Source organism: Colletotrichum lupini, chromosome 5 (assembly GCF_023278565.1).
Source record: "Colletotrichum lupini chromosome 5, complete sequence".
NCBI classification, from domain to species: Eukaryota; Fungi; Ascomycota; class Sordariomycetes; order Glomerellales; family Glomerellaceae; genus Colletotrichum; species Colletotrichum lupini.
The window spans coordinates 647,908-665,549 of NC_064678.1; the positions used below are offsets into that span (position 1 = coordinate 647,908).

The 17,642-nt window shown below is 32.1% G+C and overlaps 2 protein-coding genes across 2 annotated transcripts; one reads left to right on the forward strand and one right to left on the reverse strand.

Annotated features, from left to right (window-relative positions):
- Window positions 1-6: 6 nt before the first annotated feature.
- On the reverse strand, window positions 7-936 carry CLUP02_09620 (uncharacterized protein; the record flags this gene model as incomplete). Its single annotated transcript, XM_049288598.1, has 5 exons — window positions 7-155; window positions 241-338; window positions 436-474; window positions 543-565; window positions 763-936. The coding sequence occupies 5 exons, from the start codon at window positions 934-936 to the stop codon at window positions 7-9; spliced, it is 483 nt and encodes a 160-aa protein (XP_049145742.1).
- A 1,103-nt stretch (window positions 937-2,039) lies between these two features.
- On the forward strand, window positions 2,040-3,746 carry CLUP02_09621 (uncharacterized protein; the record flags this gene model as incomplete). The annotated part of the gene is made up of 1 exon (XM_049288599.1): window positions 2,040-3,746. The coding sequence occupies one exon, from the start codon at window positions 2,040-2,042 to the stop codon at window positions 3,744-3,746; it is 1,707 nt and encodes a 568-aa protein (XP_049145743.1).
- Window positions 3,747-17,642: the final 13,896 nt, after the last annotated feature.

Genomic DNA, 17,642 nt, shown 5'->3' on the forward strand with positions numbered 1-17,642 from the left:
TTGGAATTATTCGCGCATCAAGCTCGGTGAGAGGATGTCGGCTGGTTGGCGAAAGAGGAGCAGCAAAGAGGAGGCGATTGGCGGCGGTGGCCAAGGTGAGACCATGTGGTTTAGGGGGACTGGCGAGAAATGGAGACGGAGCTTCGGTGCATAAACTGTCAAGTGTCAGGCGTCGCGAAATGTCATTCCGAGACTTGACCGCGTCCGCTGCTTGCCCGTTAGTGGGAGATCGGTACGTACCCTCTGATGCAGCCCGCCGTACCTGCCCACGTTGTGTTGCACAGCCCGGCCGACGCACGAACTCCAGGGACTTGGACAAGATAGGTAAAGCAACGTACCTCATGTGGCGGTGCACTTCACCTTCTTATCTAATCGGGTTTGTGGCTGATCAAGGTGGGTGGATAAGGTACCTAGTAATAGTGGCTGAAGGCGGACACAGGCGTTGAAGCTACATCCTCATTTTCACTTGGTTCTCTGCATTGGAGACTCAATCAACCTTGCAATGCAGGCTAGAGCATCATAATCGCATTTCGTAGGCTCACGCAGCTATTGCCCACCTTTGGTCCTACTGCATCCATCACTTTGCGCTCTAATCCTAATCTGCAAGGTCCCTAGATGATTCTGCGGTCTCTCGTAGTACGTCCAAAGATTCTTTGATTAGGAGCTTCATGGTCTTGAACACGCCCAACGTAATGAACGTACTCTTCGGCCGCCCGGGAATTCAAGGTAATGTTATTTCAACCACTCTATTCGTCCTCACACTATCCAGCATGCTGTCTTGCCCCTGCCATGTGGCGTAATAGCCAGGGAGCGTTCATGTGTCGTCGCCCAAGCTGTCTGCCAATCAATTACTCTAGATTTTCGGGCTAACAGGTATCTGTTCTGTTGGTTGTAATGCCAAGTGCAGAACGGAAGGAACAGCGGAGGCGGCGGCATTATGACTACCTGGTCTACCGCCTCTACAAACAGCAAGGGATCTTCTTTCAGAGAACCGGGAGTGAGTTCCACTGCACAAAGCAACGCAAATGATAACTGATAACTACCTAGCTCTTGCCCTGATTAACATTCTTAGATATCCGTAGGAAACGATATAGGTATCTGGCGGCGGTTAATTTAGCGATACTATAATCGCCCCCGTATGCGTCGCGGCCTTGTAATATGGTGATTCTGCTCTCTGTTTACTTTATTGACTAGACATGCTCTATAGGTTTAATTGATTATTGATACCTAGGTGTAGTCTAATCTTTCCGTAATCCATCTAAAACTGAACAGCGTCTTGACGTCTTTTCTTTATTGCCCCCGCCGCCTCGTAAGCATCTTTGCCAAAGAGTAAGCTTCGATGTTCTACGGCAGTCATCAGCGCCATTGGATCTAACCGCATTTCACAACACCAGCTCTTAAGAAATGGTGCAAATCTGGATGAGGCGGTAAAGAAATCACCTGGGTGTTCTTTCGGTGTGATTTACAATAGAAAATCATGCTGGCAGATACCTAGTCATCTGTTGTCCACAACCTCATGTGGCCGCAATTTCACGGGCGCTAGGCTTACACGGTCACATTGAAAACTTGCCTATACAGGGCTGTAGGCCAGGATTAGAAGCGAACAAGATTCAAATAAAGAAATTGATTCAAATGACAAGACTTGACATAGTTAGGGTGGGGCAGGGAATAGATGCAGCAAGAAAGGACAGAGCGGCCTTGACTGCCAGTGAGAGAAAGCTTGCAATATTGTTGTTCATCATCTTCCGACTAAGGTACCTAAGACTTTGGGCAACCATGTTAAATGACACCAAGGGGTTTACTTCGGATTCCAGCTATAAATGCGTTGGTAAAATCCCACTTGAGGGCTGGAAACATTTCCGGATTCTCATGCTCAAGGTCCTCCATTACCACCCACATACTTAACGTAGAGTTGATTCTTTCTACCTTCGGGATTCAATCTATAGCAAAGGCCCAGACGTTTCTGGTCCAGGAATGAATCATCGAGTCTCCGTTCTGATACTTTCTACGACCTTAAATCGACTCGGTATTACTTCACGATGTCCTCTGCTCCAGGCAACAATGTAGTTCCGCTTGAACTTCGAGGCCAAGAAAAAGTGACAATCCATGCCCAAGAAGGAGAAACAAATAAGAGGGACGAAGAACAAAAGATAAGGAGCCTTGTCTGTTATTATTCACCCGTACTTGTCCATCGCTACAAGCATCTAGACACGTTTCGGCTCAGCGACGTCCCCAACGTGTCCCAAGATTTTGAGAATACACTGTATAGGGAGTGGAGATTTCTTCTCCATAATGTTGCCAGGGGTAACATCACTCCTAGCCAGGAAAGGCAGGCCAATGCTCCCCGGAAGTATTCGTTGATTTTGAACAACACCTTCCATACGCTCTTGGTTGATAGCGGAGATGTCGGTGGCCTGATCAAAATTTTGTTAGCGATTCGGGAATGGAGATGTAATAAGTTTCCCAAGCGGCTTTTCGTCACATACGGAGACATCGATCCAGAATCATATGCCAAGAACAATATCGAGATGCACAAAGTTGCCGTCGTCAACGAGATCTTGGTTGAACAATATTTTGAAACTGGAAACCTCGGAACCGGGTACTTCGTACCTGTCAACAGGAAACTCAAATACAAGAGCAACGAGGAGGCGAAACGACAATTTTGCATGCTCATAACTCTGCTCCAAGATTTGCCAAATGTTTTCGAGGTGGCGCTTGACAAACGCGTTGCAGCTTTCTTTGATGCCGACGAGACCACCAAGAATATCTTTGACGAAGTTCTAAAGAAGAAGCAAAAGCGAGCTCTCGAGCAAGAGCAATTTTGTGAGCAACAGCAAGATTCTGAGCAAGAGCAATATACAGAGCAAGAGCAATCTCGTTGGGGCGGTCCCCCTGTCAAGGGAAAGCTATCCTCTCTTTCTCTTAGAGGCATGGACGAGAGCAGTACAATCAAATGGAATAGTATCTGCCGGTTATCTACTATCATGCCCTCCAAGCACTTTTTCCTCGAGGGAAAGATAGATGGCATGGACGATGCCAAAGCAGGCCTCACGGAGCCATCGGATATCACCTTCAACAAAGTACGATTGGGCAATACCCCAATCAGCAAAATCATTGATTTGGGCAAGGCCAAGATCTCAGCTTTCAGATATTTTGGCGAGGATGTCGATCCTGGGAACAAACATTGGGCAGATCCAGTGAATGAAGTCATTGACCATTTGCAAGACTTCCAGCACGAATATTTGGAAACGCTCTGTATTGGTTTATGCGAACCACCCATGAGTTATGACACCAGACCACCGCCTTTAAGACTGTTGGGGAAGTTCACCAGCTTGACACATCTATGGATTCAGTCTGGCAGCATGGCTAGATGGACCGCAGCGAATATCAGAGCATTTGCGAGAGTACTTCCGCCAAAATTGGAGCATCTTCGAATTACGGGAAACAGCGCCGACGTCAAAGAATGGGTAATCTTCGTACAGTCGAATGCCCACTCGATTTTCAGTGACCCAAAGAAATCAAAATTAGGAGTTTCTAAGGAGAACACGGGACTCGTGGAACAGATCAAAGATCAATTTGTCCCAACGCTCTACATTATCAAAGATCACGTGAAGCCGAACTTTGATTACCCACCCGTGGCACAAACCAGCGGTGGTAACAGCTTACCACTAGACGAGATGGGGTCGGACATCCTCCTTTGGAGAATCAACGTTGACAAGGCTGCTCAGCTACATACAAATTTTTGAGTAAGCGATAAACGTTTACATCTGTTGCTTCCTATCGTTTGCAAAGCGTAACCCTATACTCTCCTTTATTCCCTTTTCCTATCCTTCAGTCTCAGTCTCTCATTCTTTTCCACTGCGTCAATTTCATACAACACCTCATTCTTAGCAGATAGAAAGTCATCATCATTTCTGAGGAGAAATCGGTGTAGGGTCTGGATTAAGACCCAATCGAATTAGCCCCAATGCTAAGGTGGTCTGAGGGAAACTTTGTTCCACAGCGTGCAACTTTGACCAATTTCACCTCCAGTAGTTTTCAAATTGAACAATAATATTCAAGTAAATTACCTTCTCGCATTGACTTGACAAGAACCCTTGCACCTGTTATTATGCTTTATATAACGCTAAACTTTATTAACCCCTATTGAATTAGAAGTCTAATTCGACCGCGGTATATAGCCGACTACGCAGGGGCTAATTAGGGGCCCTATTTATAATTATCGTAGCTAGCTTAACCTATAGTTAGAACCTCCTTTTTATATTTACTACGTAAATATTTATATAGTTTAATTAATTTTTTTATTAAAATACGGTTCGAATTAACTACTTTATAATAAGGATACTAATACTAATTAATAATTAAATTCTATTATTATAAATTAGTAAAGTATCTTACTACGTAAAAAAAATAACTTCTTAATATTATATAAAATAAGAGATTTATATTAATTAATTTTATAAAAATAAATAAAAAAAGAAGCGATTTTTAAATACTATACGGAATTAAGTAATCGTAGCCCTTTATTATTTATAAAAGGTTAACGTTTATTATATTAAACTACGTTAATTAATAGAACTATTTAAATAACTAGCCTTTTATTATTACTTTAAATAGCTTTTTTTTATTAAATAACTTTTTTATAACCGGCCCGTAATTAAAAATTAATTAGTTAAATTAATAAAAAGAAATACTTATATAGCAACTACTTACTTAATTAATTAGTATAACGAACGAGCTTAATAATACGGTATAAAAAAGTACTATATAATTAAAAAAAAGAATTTCTAAACGTAAATATTTTTAATAAGTATAATAAGAACTTATATAGGAGTTATAAAACTAAGAAATTTATAATATATAAAAAAGCTTAATATTATAAAGATTTTATAAATACGACCTTAAGCTTATAATCTAAATAATCTCTTTATAACCCCCTTAATTACTTTTTAAGTATTATTTAAGAATATAATATAAGGGACGGTTTAATAAAAGAGGAGGGAATTTAGAAGTCCTAATAATATTAAGTTAAGAATATTATAAATCTTAGAAATTAATTTAAAAAAAAAGTAGTTATTTTAAAATAGTTTTATAACCTCTTATTATAGTTATTATTAGCTTAAAAAAAAGCTAAAAAAAACGAGGATTTAAAAAAAAAAGGAAAGAATCTTTTAGAATATTATTAAAGGGTTTTTTTTTATATTAGCTCCCGGCGCGAAATTATTGATTTTAAAAAATTAACTAAGTAATAAAAAGGATCGCTAATAAGTAATAATTACCTAACTATAATTAAGTTATAAAGAAAACTATTTAAAAAATATAAAATAAGGTACTAAGAGGCCGTAAAAAAAGAGATTTTTAAAATATTTAACCCTATTATATACGAGTAATAAGTAGGTATTTTTAATAAGTCCTTAAAATTTACGATTTTATAAAAAAGAGGGCTTAATTTCGTTAATTATACTTAATAACTTATATGGTTTTTAATAGTATATATAACTCTTTTATAAGCTACTTAGCATCTATTTTTAATTATTTTTATAGAATACTACCCTAGAAGAGGTAGGTTAAAAAAGGAAGCTATTTAGGAATTATAAAAAGTACGAGGCTTAAGAAGTTAAAAATATATAAAATAGTAAAAATTAATAACTAATAAAGATCCTAAGACTAATTATTATATTTTTTTATAGTAATATAAACGTTTATTATTATTATTAAAAAAAGGAACTATTAAAACTTATTTTTTTATATTAAATAAAAAAGAGGATCTTAGTAAGTATAATAGCTAGCGATTTAGAAAAGTAATAGTAATTATTAAAAATAGTAAAAATAAGAGTAGTAATAAAATAATAAGAAGAAGTGGGAATTTCTTAGACCCTAACGAATTTATTAAGTAATAAAAGTACGGATTTATTATAATTAGTACGCAAATTAAATATATTCTTATTAAAATTAAATACGTTAATAACTATTAATACGGGTATAAGTTAGAGTACGACTTTTAATAAGTTAAAATAAAAAAAAAGAGGACGAAACCCGATTTTAAATAAAATCCTAATCCCTTATAAATAAGTAAATATTAACTCGGATTATTAAGGTATATAAATATATAGAATTATAAATTAGTTAAATAGTAAGTAAATTAACGTAATATTAATCTATTTAACTAAGGTTTATAAAAAAAGGGGCTATAGGGGTAACCCTTATTTTATAAAATCGTAAATAACCTTAGTTACTAACTAAATAAATAGTTTATAAGCATAAGCTTAGGAATTACAAAAGTAGTTAATAAATTCCTCTATAAGCGAGGGGTATTACTAACGTAATTATAATTATAAAAACTATATAAAATACTAATAATAACGATTATAAAAGAGGAATTCGTATTATAAAACTAAGTATAAGTTAATAAAGTATATAATCGCTTTAACGAATTTAAAAAAAGGTAAATAATATAAATTTCTTTTTTATAATTACTAACGGTAATTTATTATTAAAAAAGGATATATAGAAATAAAATATAGTACTAAAAGTATAATAATCGACGATTTTACTTATTTTAATCTATAGCTTATCGCTACTATTAATATAAAATTCGGCGCTAATTAGTTAATAAAAAAAAAGTAAATAACCCGAAGTTATTAATAGTACGTAGCGACGTAAAGATCGTATATAAATATTAAAAATATAGTAATAAATACGAAGTAATTTATAAACTTTAAAAAAATCTTTTTAAAAAAGAAACTATATTTTAAAAAGAAGTATAAGGTTTTATAAAAAACCTTAACAATATTTTATAATTATTATAAAAAGGTTAGGATTAAGGAATATTAGTATTATTTAATAATTAATATCGTACTTATAAACAAAGCTTTTAATTATTATTACGAAGCGGTACGTAACTTTAATTAAAATAACTTTTTTAGTATTATTAACGTAATCCGAAGCCGCTTCGAGACTTATAATAAAAACCTAGAGCTTTTATTTAAGTTATAAGCGATTTCTTTTATATTTATAACTAGGATAATAAAAAGTAAATTACGAATAAAGATCTTTAAAAAGCTTATTAATCGAATTAATAAGTTAATAAAAACCTAGCTAAATAAGGGAACTAATAAATAAAAAGTTAGATATTTTTATATTATAATTTAGTATATATTAGAAATAAAATAACCCTATACTAAGTACTTAAGGATTACGAGACGCTTTATTTAAAACTAAAATCTAGTTTTAATATTAAAATAAAAATCCTATACTAAACCTATTTTTAAATATATAACGGCCCTTATTAATAATATTAAGTCGATCGAACGTATAATAAAAAAGAAAGAGGCTAAATATAGTAATCGTTAATAAAGAGGCCTAGATTTGTTAAATAAGTAGAGATTTAACTCGTAAATAAAGTAATAAAAGAAATAATATTATATTTATAAAAAGGATAAATATTAATTAAGTAATTATTCTAAAAGAAAGCGAATTAAATCGTACGAATAATATAAAAAGTTAAGGGTAATAAATAATAAAACTAGCCCTTATTAATTTAGCTAATTCCTTATTATATATAAGAGTAGATCTAGGGGTATAAAACTTAGTAAAAATAGCTAAAGTAGTAGCTTAAAATATCTGCCCCTCATAAGAAATTTAGAAAATAAAAAAGATCTTACCCCCTATATTAACGAATTAGATTATAACGAAATTAATAATATTAATTACTTTTTTTTACCCTATTAGTTTTTAAACGATATACGAGGTTAAATAAATAAAAAGTAATAAAATCTCTTAATAAGTAGGCTTTTATTTACGGATAGTAAAGGAAGGTCTTTTAAATAACGGATATAAATATAATTAAAAGGGCGAGTTTAATAGGGCTAAAGCTTATTTTTTTAATATTTAAAAAGAAAATACTACTTTTTTTAATATTTAAAAAAAAAGAATATAGTATTAAGTAAATCTAGGGGTAGCTAGAGGGGTCCTTTTTATATTATTTAGATTATTTAAATACTAAGCTTATATAAGTATTTTATATAAATAAAAAGTACGGCTTAGATAATTTCTAAGGGATTATTTTAAATACTAAGGTATTATAATAGTTAATAAAAGGAAAAGAGTAATTCTAAGTATTATAAAAGATTACGTTAATAATACTTAATATATTAATAGTGGGTATTATAAAGATTAGTTTTAACTTAAATAAGGAAATTATTACCCTAGGTATAGTAAAAATAAAAACGTACTTTAAAACGATAGCTTTTTATATTTTACTCGTTAATACCCTATTTCTCTTATATTTAAAAAATATAAATTAACTAGGTATTATATTTAATAATATAAAAAATAAAATCTCTAGTAATAAGTATTTTAAAATAGTTAAATAATAATAAGGGTAGCGTATATAATAAGCGAGCTACCTAAATAAACAAGCTACTTACTTAATTATAACTATATTATATTCGTAACTAAAAAGTAGTACTTAAAAAAGTAATTTAATTAAAACTATTTAGTATCCTCTTTTTTAGATATTTCTTTAGTAATTTAATATATTTACGTATTATAACTAATATTTTTATAGACGCTATATTATTATTAACCCGTCTTAGTTCTTAGCTAACGATTACTATTTTAATATATTTCTTCCTCAATCTAAGTTATTACCTCTTTTTATAACTAAAAGTCTTTTTTATTAGCTACTATAAGACTTCCGCCTTATTTAAGACGTATTTTTTAGCCCTTTTATATTAACTAAGTAAGTTATTTTCTTTTTAAAAAATCTAATACTCTAATTTTAATAAAGTAATTTAATATATAAATCCTCGCGCCCCCTTTGATAAATACTTAATAACTTTAATAATCGAAGTTAAAAAGCTATTTTAATAACGATTAATTTAACTTTTAATAAATTATAATTATAATAATACTTTTATTAAGTTATTTAGTATTTAAAAAGTCTAAGCTAGTAGTATTATTAAGAGGGATCTTAGAAGCGTTAGAGTATATAACTTTATATTAAACTTAAATAGTATACTTTTTATATTTAAAAGCATAAGCCCGGCTCCTCTAAATCCTCTTTAAATATTTTTTTTTATAATTACTTATATAAATACCTTATAGAACGTAAAGAAGAAGTCCTCTTTTATAATATAAGTATTACCCCGTTATATTCTTTTTTTAATTTCTTAGCTATACGCCGTTTTTAAAAACCTAAAATATTTAATATTTAAGGGCTATAGTAAATAAGATAAATAGGCCGGTATATAAAAAATAATAATATTATTCTCTTTATAATATAACTCAAAATCCGTAGAATAATAACTTTCGTATCCGTTAATAATAAGGAGGTAATATTAACCTTTTATACGTAGTTTTATATACCTTTTAAAGTATTTTACCTAATCTAGGCCTCTCTTATTTATTATTTAGCCGTTTTTAAATATTATAATAACCTAATTACATAATAAACCGGATTTTATATACTAAATAAAGAGGTAATATTTACTTATAACGATAATATATAGCGGGACGCTATAGCCCGACGAGCTAATAGCTTAAATAACTATAACCTATTTATAATTACTAAGTTATATTATTTTCGTATTTAAATACCTTTTTATACTTATAACGACTATTCTAAATATAATCTAGCTTATTATAAAGCTAATCTCGTCGAAGTTATTATTACGAAAGGGAACTTAAGGCAGGTCGGAACGCTGCTATATTAACCTAATTAACTAAAGACTTAACGTAAAGAGGGAAAAAACAGAATAGTAAGTAGAAGCTAGCGAGCTAGCCCTTTAGGCCTAGCGGTCTAGCTCGTTACGTAACTATTAAGAGCTTAGCCTCGTAGCCTAAGGCTAAGCCACGGGGCCTATAGGGGCCCTAATGCCTACTACTATAATATTACCCCCCCCTCTATACTAAAGGGCGCTATCCGTAGCGCCGAAAAATAAACCTCTTAATTACCCCTTATTTTAGTGAATTTATAGCCGTAATTACTGCTATTATATTATCGTCGTCCCTTAGTAATAGTAAATCGCTAGCCGTAGTAGCTTTTATTTATATATCTAAGTTCCGTAGCGGACCCTTAGTAGTTAGGTACTAGTAATAGAACGTTTATAGCGCTACTAGCGTATACTTAAAGCTCTCTATATCGTACTACGTTAAATCCGTATCGTATCCTTTCTAGTCCACCTAGTACTATAGCTTTCCCTTATATAAGCATAACTTAACTACTTTAAAAACCTCGTACTCCGGCTCGCTATCGTTATTAGTAATTAGTAGCGGTAGCTCTTAGTTCTACCCGGGTAGTAGGTTATTAGTAGCCTTTTTTAGCTTATTTAAGTAAAAGACCGGGTATACTCGGCTATTTATTAGTAATTCTACGACCTATATACCCCCCTATCCGTTATTAATAATAGGCTATAGGCCGGCCTATAATTACTATAGTTTATTTGCGTTAGCGGGCTTTTAATACGAAGTATTAACGAAGACCTAGTCTCCTATTTTTAGGTTATCCGGGCGCTAGCGGCGGTCGGTATACCTTTTATATCGTACTTAAGCGACCTTTATATTACCCCTAGCGATTTCTTAAGCCTCGTATATCCCCTAAGCTATATGCTATACGTTAGTACGGTTTAGTTTTTTTTTTATAGAGCCGAATTAGCGGGTTCGCTTAGATTAGTTAAAAAAAAGCCGTAGCTAGCGACCGAATTTTACTTTATATAGTAATAGCCCCGTAGTCTTACTAAGCTAGGTAGTATAAGTAAAGTCGACTATAAGTAGTATATCGCTCTAGTTATTTTAATATTAGTTAATTAGTAATTTTAACTACTATAGGATATACTAGTTTAGTACCTCTATTTAGCCGTCCGTTTATAAGTAATCCGCCGTTAATAGCTATAGCTTAACCCCGCAAATCTTATAAAGCTCCCCCTAGAAGTTAGAAATAAACTAAGGGCCTCGGTCTAACGTAATAGTTTCTAATAGGCCGAAGATAAGTAGTACCTACTTATAGAATATCCGGCTTATGTCTTTTATTATAATAGTCTTATAATAAAGAATAGATATCGCCCTTTTACCTAGGCGGTCTACTACTACTTATATATTATTAAATCCTTTTTAATCGGTGGGGATAGTTATGAAGTTAGTAAAGATATGCTACTACGGGTAGTCGGGTACTAATAGCGGTCTTAGCTCCCCTAGGGGTTTATTACGTAGCTTTTATAACTAGTAGTAAGTATAATAGTTCTAAACGTATTAATAAGTATTTACCGTTAGGCCCGGCTAGTAGTACCGCTATTTAATTATTTTTATAACCTTATTATGCCCTAGGTAGGCGAGGAGTTTCTACTTATAGACCTTACGAATAACTATAGTACGGAGGTTTTCCTCCTCGAGTACTACGAGTTTCCCGTTTATTATTAATAATCCGTTATTTTAAATAGACTAGCGCTCGCGTCCTTTAGCTACTAGCGCTCGTATTAATATAAGAGACGCTATAGTAAGGTCCCTATTAAGCTTTAAAATCTTCTTTATTAATAAGTACCCCTATAACTCGTCTTTTAGTAAAAGTAAGCTAACTATAAACTATAGTTAGCTAACGGCGGCGCCTAGTAGCGCCCATAGCTCCGCTATAATATTAAAAAATAGTAGTCCTAGCGGTATAAGGACTTATATCCTATTAACTTTTTTTAGTACTTATTAAGTACGGATATTTTCTATTTTTTATAAGAGGGCGTTAGCTAGTACGTTCTCCTTCCCCGGGTAGTAGTAAATTTAAAAATTAAAGTCCGCTAGCGTGCCGGCCTAGCGGGCTTATTATAAGTTAAGTAGGCGCTTAGTTATAAAGAATAGTAATAGCTAATAGTTTATAATAACGTCGAACTTATATTTATAGCTTACGAGCTCTGCGCGCTATTCCTCTAAGTATAGTACTATTATTAGTATTTTTTTATTATAAATAGTATAGTTAAGCTCTGCGCCGCTTATCGTTTTTAAATAAAAAGCTATTAAGTACTATAACCCGTTATCCTCTTATTATTATAGTAGCGCCCCGGTATATACCGAGTTAGAGACGTCTATTTCTAGCCGCGTTAGTAGCTCTAGCCTAAAATAATAGAAAATAGGCGCCGACGTTAGTATTAGTTTCATAGTTTTAAAAGCCGTCTCGTAGCTAGTACTAAAGTTAAAAAGAACTCCTTTACCTATTAGCCTCGTAAGGGGCCTAGCTAAGCGGCCGTAATTCTTTATAAACCTCCTATAGAAGTTATAGAACCCGAGGAAAGACTAAATACCCTTAAGTAATATAAGTAGTTTCTAGTCTCTAATTATAAAGACTTTTTCCTCGTCCGGCTATATACTTTCTATTAAAACCACGAAGCCTAAGTATTTCGTAGCAGTAACGCTAAATTCGTACTTCTTAATATCCGCTTATAAGCTTACTTTTTATAAGCGGTTTAGTACTTTAATAACGTGCTCCTAGTACTAGAGGGGGTTATTAGAAAAGATTAGGATATCGTTTATATATACTATATAAAAGTTATCTAAGTACTTTATTAATATTTTATTTATATATTACTAGTACGTAGTAGGCCCGTTATAGAGCCTAAAGGGTATTACTTTATACTTATACGCCCTATAGCGGGTTCTAAACGTCGTTAAGTCCTCGGAAGCTAGGTCGAGTCGGATATAATAAAAGGCCTATTTAATATCTAGCTTAGTAAATACCTTTACCCTACTTAGCTACGCAAGGGTCTTATTAATAAGTAGTAGCAAGTAGCGGTCTTTTTTTATAACCTTATTAAGCTTATAAAAGTTAACGTAAAAGCGTAGGCTACTATTGTACTTTTTTATAAATAGCGTCGGTAATACGAAAGGAGCATTACCTAGCTCGATAAATCCCTTTTATAAGTGCTTTAGTAAATAGGCCCTTATGGCCTCTAGCTCGGGTACTAACTACTTATATAGAGAGTAATAGGTTAGCTTCTCTTTACTACTATTTAGGAGCTCGATCTTAAAGTTATATAGCTTATAAGGCGCTAATATATCGTTAGTAGCCTTATTAAAGACGTTAGTCTAGGGCCGTAAATACTCTGGTAAGTTTATTACTATAAGGTCGTAAGTAACTTAGTTGTCGTCGTATAAGGGGTCTACTTCCTCTTTTTTATTTTTTATAATACGGTTAAGCTTATAGAGTAATATAGAGCCTATCTCGACGTCGTTCTACTTTAGGTTTTTTTTAAAAGCGGGAGCGCTAATAAAGGTAATGTTTATCTATACTATTACTAAGTATAGTTTTTACTACCTAGCCCTCTTTACGGGGGCAATATTAATACTATTAAGGGCGCGTTCTATTTTTTTTATATTCTTAGCCTCGTCTAACTACTATATTTAACGGGCTATCGTTTTTAGTAAGTATAGTAATATCCTAATCGGTATACCCTTCGCCCGCTATTACTAAAGCTTTTAGTTATAGCGAGTTATATTTATTTTAAATAAGTCCTACTAGCGGTTAGCGTCGATTTAGTATTATATATTAATAACTTCTAGGGTATATAGGTCCTTAATATCCTTAACGATAATAAAGGGCATCTCTTATAGTAGTAAGTCCTTAGGCTATATTAGATATTAGTAGCGAATATTAGGGTTTACCCCGTAGTATTCGAACTACTTCCGCCCTAAGATTAGGTCGTAGCAGCCCGTATTAAGTTAAAGGAGGGGTGCTTTTAAAAGGACCCGTTGATTAATATATAGGTTAATAGTCTATACTACGCTAGTATTATTTAATTACTTTTTATTAAATCCGGCGGTAGGGATTAGGCGTTATAATTTATAAAATAGGGCTGCGCAGAACTATTATAATAAAGGGGTTACGCAGTTATTTATAAATCCGTACTTATTAGCTCCTATATTAAGTAAAGCTCTTAAGCGAATTCTATATTTATTAAATACTAGTATAAGCTCTATTTTAAGGGGCTAGCCCTTTATAAGATCTTATAGGTTTACTAAATTAATTACTAATCTTCCGTCCTTTTTATATATATCCCCTAGCTAGGAGTTTACTTTTACTAAGGGTTTTAGTTTTCCGAACCCGATTCTATCTTAATAGGGCCCTTAGTAGCGTTAATAGCGGCTATAGTAGTCTTCGGCTTCTTAAGGTAGTCCTTAGAGATATATCTAGTATTATTATAAACGAAGTAAGCGCTACTATCCTTAAGCTTTTAATATAGGGCTTTAAGGATCGTTTTATAAATAGAGGTACGACCTCGGTCCTATTTAGTACCTCTAGTACTTTTATTATTTCCGTTACTTTTATTACTTTTACCCAAGGTCTAGCGAGTTTAGTTAGAAGCCTTAACTAGGCGGTCCTTTATAAAAGGGGGCTATATTACGTTAGCTAGCTAAGTAACGTACTTAGTATACTTTTAAAAAGTAGCCGTGTCGTTTAAGTACTTTAATATAGCCTAGTTATAAAAATATATAGGTAGCTTATTATAGAAACGGCGCTTTTACTAAGACTTTAGAAGCTTATTAATACGCGCGAGCTTAGCGAACGTAGAGCGTTTTTAATAGACGTCTTTAAGCGTAATTACGAGTGCGTTTAGTTTATAACTAACGTCGTTTATAACGATCGGGCTAGTATAAGCCGACTTAAGCTCGTAAAGTAGCTACTCGGCTATAGTAATCTCGTTAGAGGTTAGTATTAAGTATATAAACTCCGCAGTACTACTTTTAATTTTATTAATAATATACTCTAGGTAGTACCTATTCGTACTATAATTAGTATTTTCTAAGTACTTTATAATACGCTAGAGCTAGTAGTCGAACTTAAGGCTAGTGTTATTATTTATAAAAATAGGTACGTTAGGTATTTTTTAAAAGCCGTAAGTAACGGGATAGGACGAGGCTAAAGTAGTCTCGCGGCTGCCCTGCGTTTTTAAGTATACTAGCCGTTACTCTAGTGCGCTAAGGGTAGTAGTATTTTAAATAGAGCTAGCCTAGGAGCCGTTCTCTAATTACTCTAATTTTTTAGTTATAGCCGTATTATTAGTATAGGCTTAGGTAAGGGCTTCTTTTATAATACAGAGCTCTATAATAATAATATACGTAAGGTCGAGGTTCTTACGGGTTATTACGTATAGGCGCTCCGTACTATTACTTAACTAGCTAATAATAAAAGCTAGGACTTACTTTAATTAATACTAAGTAATGCGTATCTTTAGCTACTATTTAATATACTTAAGCAGGGTCTTTTTATCGTTTTTAAAGTATAGCTCCTAAATAAGGTTAAGGTTAATATATTACTTAGTATTCTTTTTAAAAAGGATATTATTATAGATATAAATAGGCGAGGTAAGCTAGTTAGCTACGTTACTAAGGTACGCTAGGCGATTAGCCTAAGTAGTAAAGGGTAAAAAGCGCTTTATTAGCTAGTCGGATAGCGCGACCTTAAGGTCGATAACTAAGAGCTTAGCGCCTTTATTAAGGCCTACGACGCTTTATTAGGACTCGTAAAGGCAGTAACTTTATTAAAAGCTATTAGTATAAAAGGAGACCTAGCCTCCCTAACTATATCCTCTAATTATTATATTTAATAAAGGGGGTATATATTTAGGGGGTATTAACTACGCTACTTACGCGCGATTAATTTAGTTAGCTATTACTCGGCTCTCTTATACGCTTTCTTAGTAAAAGTAGCTAGTTAGTATAGTAAGTAGTTAATTAATTAAGATATTATCGTTCCGTTTCTAGAGAATAGTTAATTAAGTAACGTTAAGTAGTATTACGAAAGGGAACTTAAAGTAGGTTAGAACGCTACTATATTAACCTAATTAACTAAAGACTTAACGTAAAGAAAGAAAAAACAGAATAATAAGCAGAAGCTAGCGAGCTAGCCCTTTGGGCCCAGCGGTCTAGCTCGTTACGTAACTACTAAGAGCTCAGCCTCGTAGCCTAAGGCTGAGCCACGGGGCCCACAGGGGCCCTGATGCCCACTACCGTAACATTATAAATATTAGACTTTATAATACCGTATTTTATAATTATATTCGCTACGAGGTAAAACTATATGTTTATTACGTCTAGGTCTTGATATTAGGCCCTTTTATAATCGTACTTATAAAAAAGTCGCGTCCGGAGCTATAATTAGCACTTAATAAAGTTAAAAGCCTAGTACTTTTTAACGGGGGGCATATTATAATTAATAAATAATTAATTAGTTATATTTTCTATATTATTAATATAAGGAAGAAACGATCGGGAATCTAAGTCGAGAATATACTTAACTAGCTTCTCTTTTTTAAATATAATTAATTTTTATAAGTTTAGTATAATATTTTATTATATAAGTATGCTTTTTAAATAAGTACTTAAGGTCCTAAGAGGGACTAAATAGATCTTAGCTATTACTTAAATACTTAGTTTTAGGGTTTTTTTAATAGCTTAGATCGCTAAGTTTAACTAAGTTTTTTTAGTTTATAATATTATAGTTATATTATAGCGTTGCGTAAAGTAAAAAGTAAAAAATAAGATAGTTACGGTTAGGTAGGTAGCTCGCTTATTTAAGTAGCTTGCTTATTATATACGTTATAGTAAATAAGATAAATAATTTAGTATATAAAAAGTAATAATATTATTCTCTTTATAATATAACTTAAAATCCGTAGAGTAATAACTTTTATATCTATTAATAATAAGGAAGTAATATTAACTTTTTATACGTAGTTTTATATACTTTTTAAAATATTTTACTTAATCTAGGCCTCTCTTATTTATTATCTAGCCGTTTTTAAACGTTATAATAACCTAATTACGTAGTAAACTAGATTTTATATACTAAGTAAAAAGGTAATATTTATTTATAATAATAATATATAGCAGGACGCTATAACCTAACGAGCTAATAACCTAAATAACTATAATCTATTTATAATTACTAAGCTATATTATTTTTATATTTAAACGCCTTTTTATATTTATAATAACTATTCTAGATATAATCTAGCTTATTATAAAACTAGTTTTATTAATGTTATAAATATCGAACTTTATAATACTATATTTTATAATTATATTTATTATAAAGTAAAACTACGCGTTTATTATATTTAAGTCTTCGTATTAGGCCCTCTTATAATCGTATTTATAAAAAAATCGTATTTAGAGCTATAGTTAGTACTTAATAAAGTTAGAAGCCTAGCGCTTTTTAACGGGGGGCGCGTTATAGTTAGTAAGTAGTTAATTAGCTATATTTTTTATATTATTAATACGAAAAAGAAATAATTAGGAATTTAGGTCGAGAATATACTTAACTAGCTTCTCTTTTTTAAATATAGTTAATTTTTATAAGTTTAGTATAATATTTTATTATATAAGTATACTTTTTAAATAAGTACTTAAGGTTTTAGGAGGGACTAAGTAAATCTTAGCTATTACTCGAATACTTAGTTTTAGGGTTTTTTTAATAGCTTAGATCGCTAAGTTTAATTAAGTTTTTTTAGTTTATAATATTATAATTATATTATAGCGTTACGTAAGATAAAAAATAAAAAATAAGATAGTTATAGTTAAGTAAATAGCTCGCTTATTTAAGTAGCTCGCTTATTATATACGTTATACGTTTATAAAGCTTATTAATAATACGAAGTTAA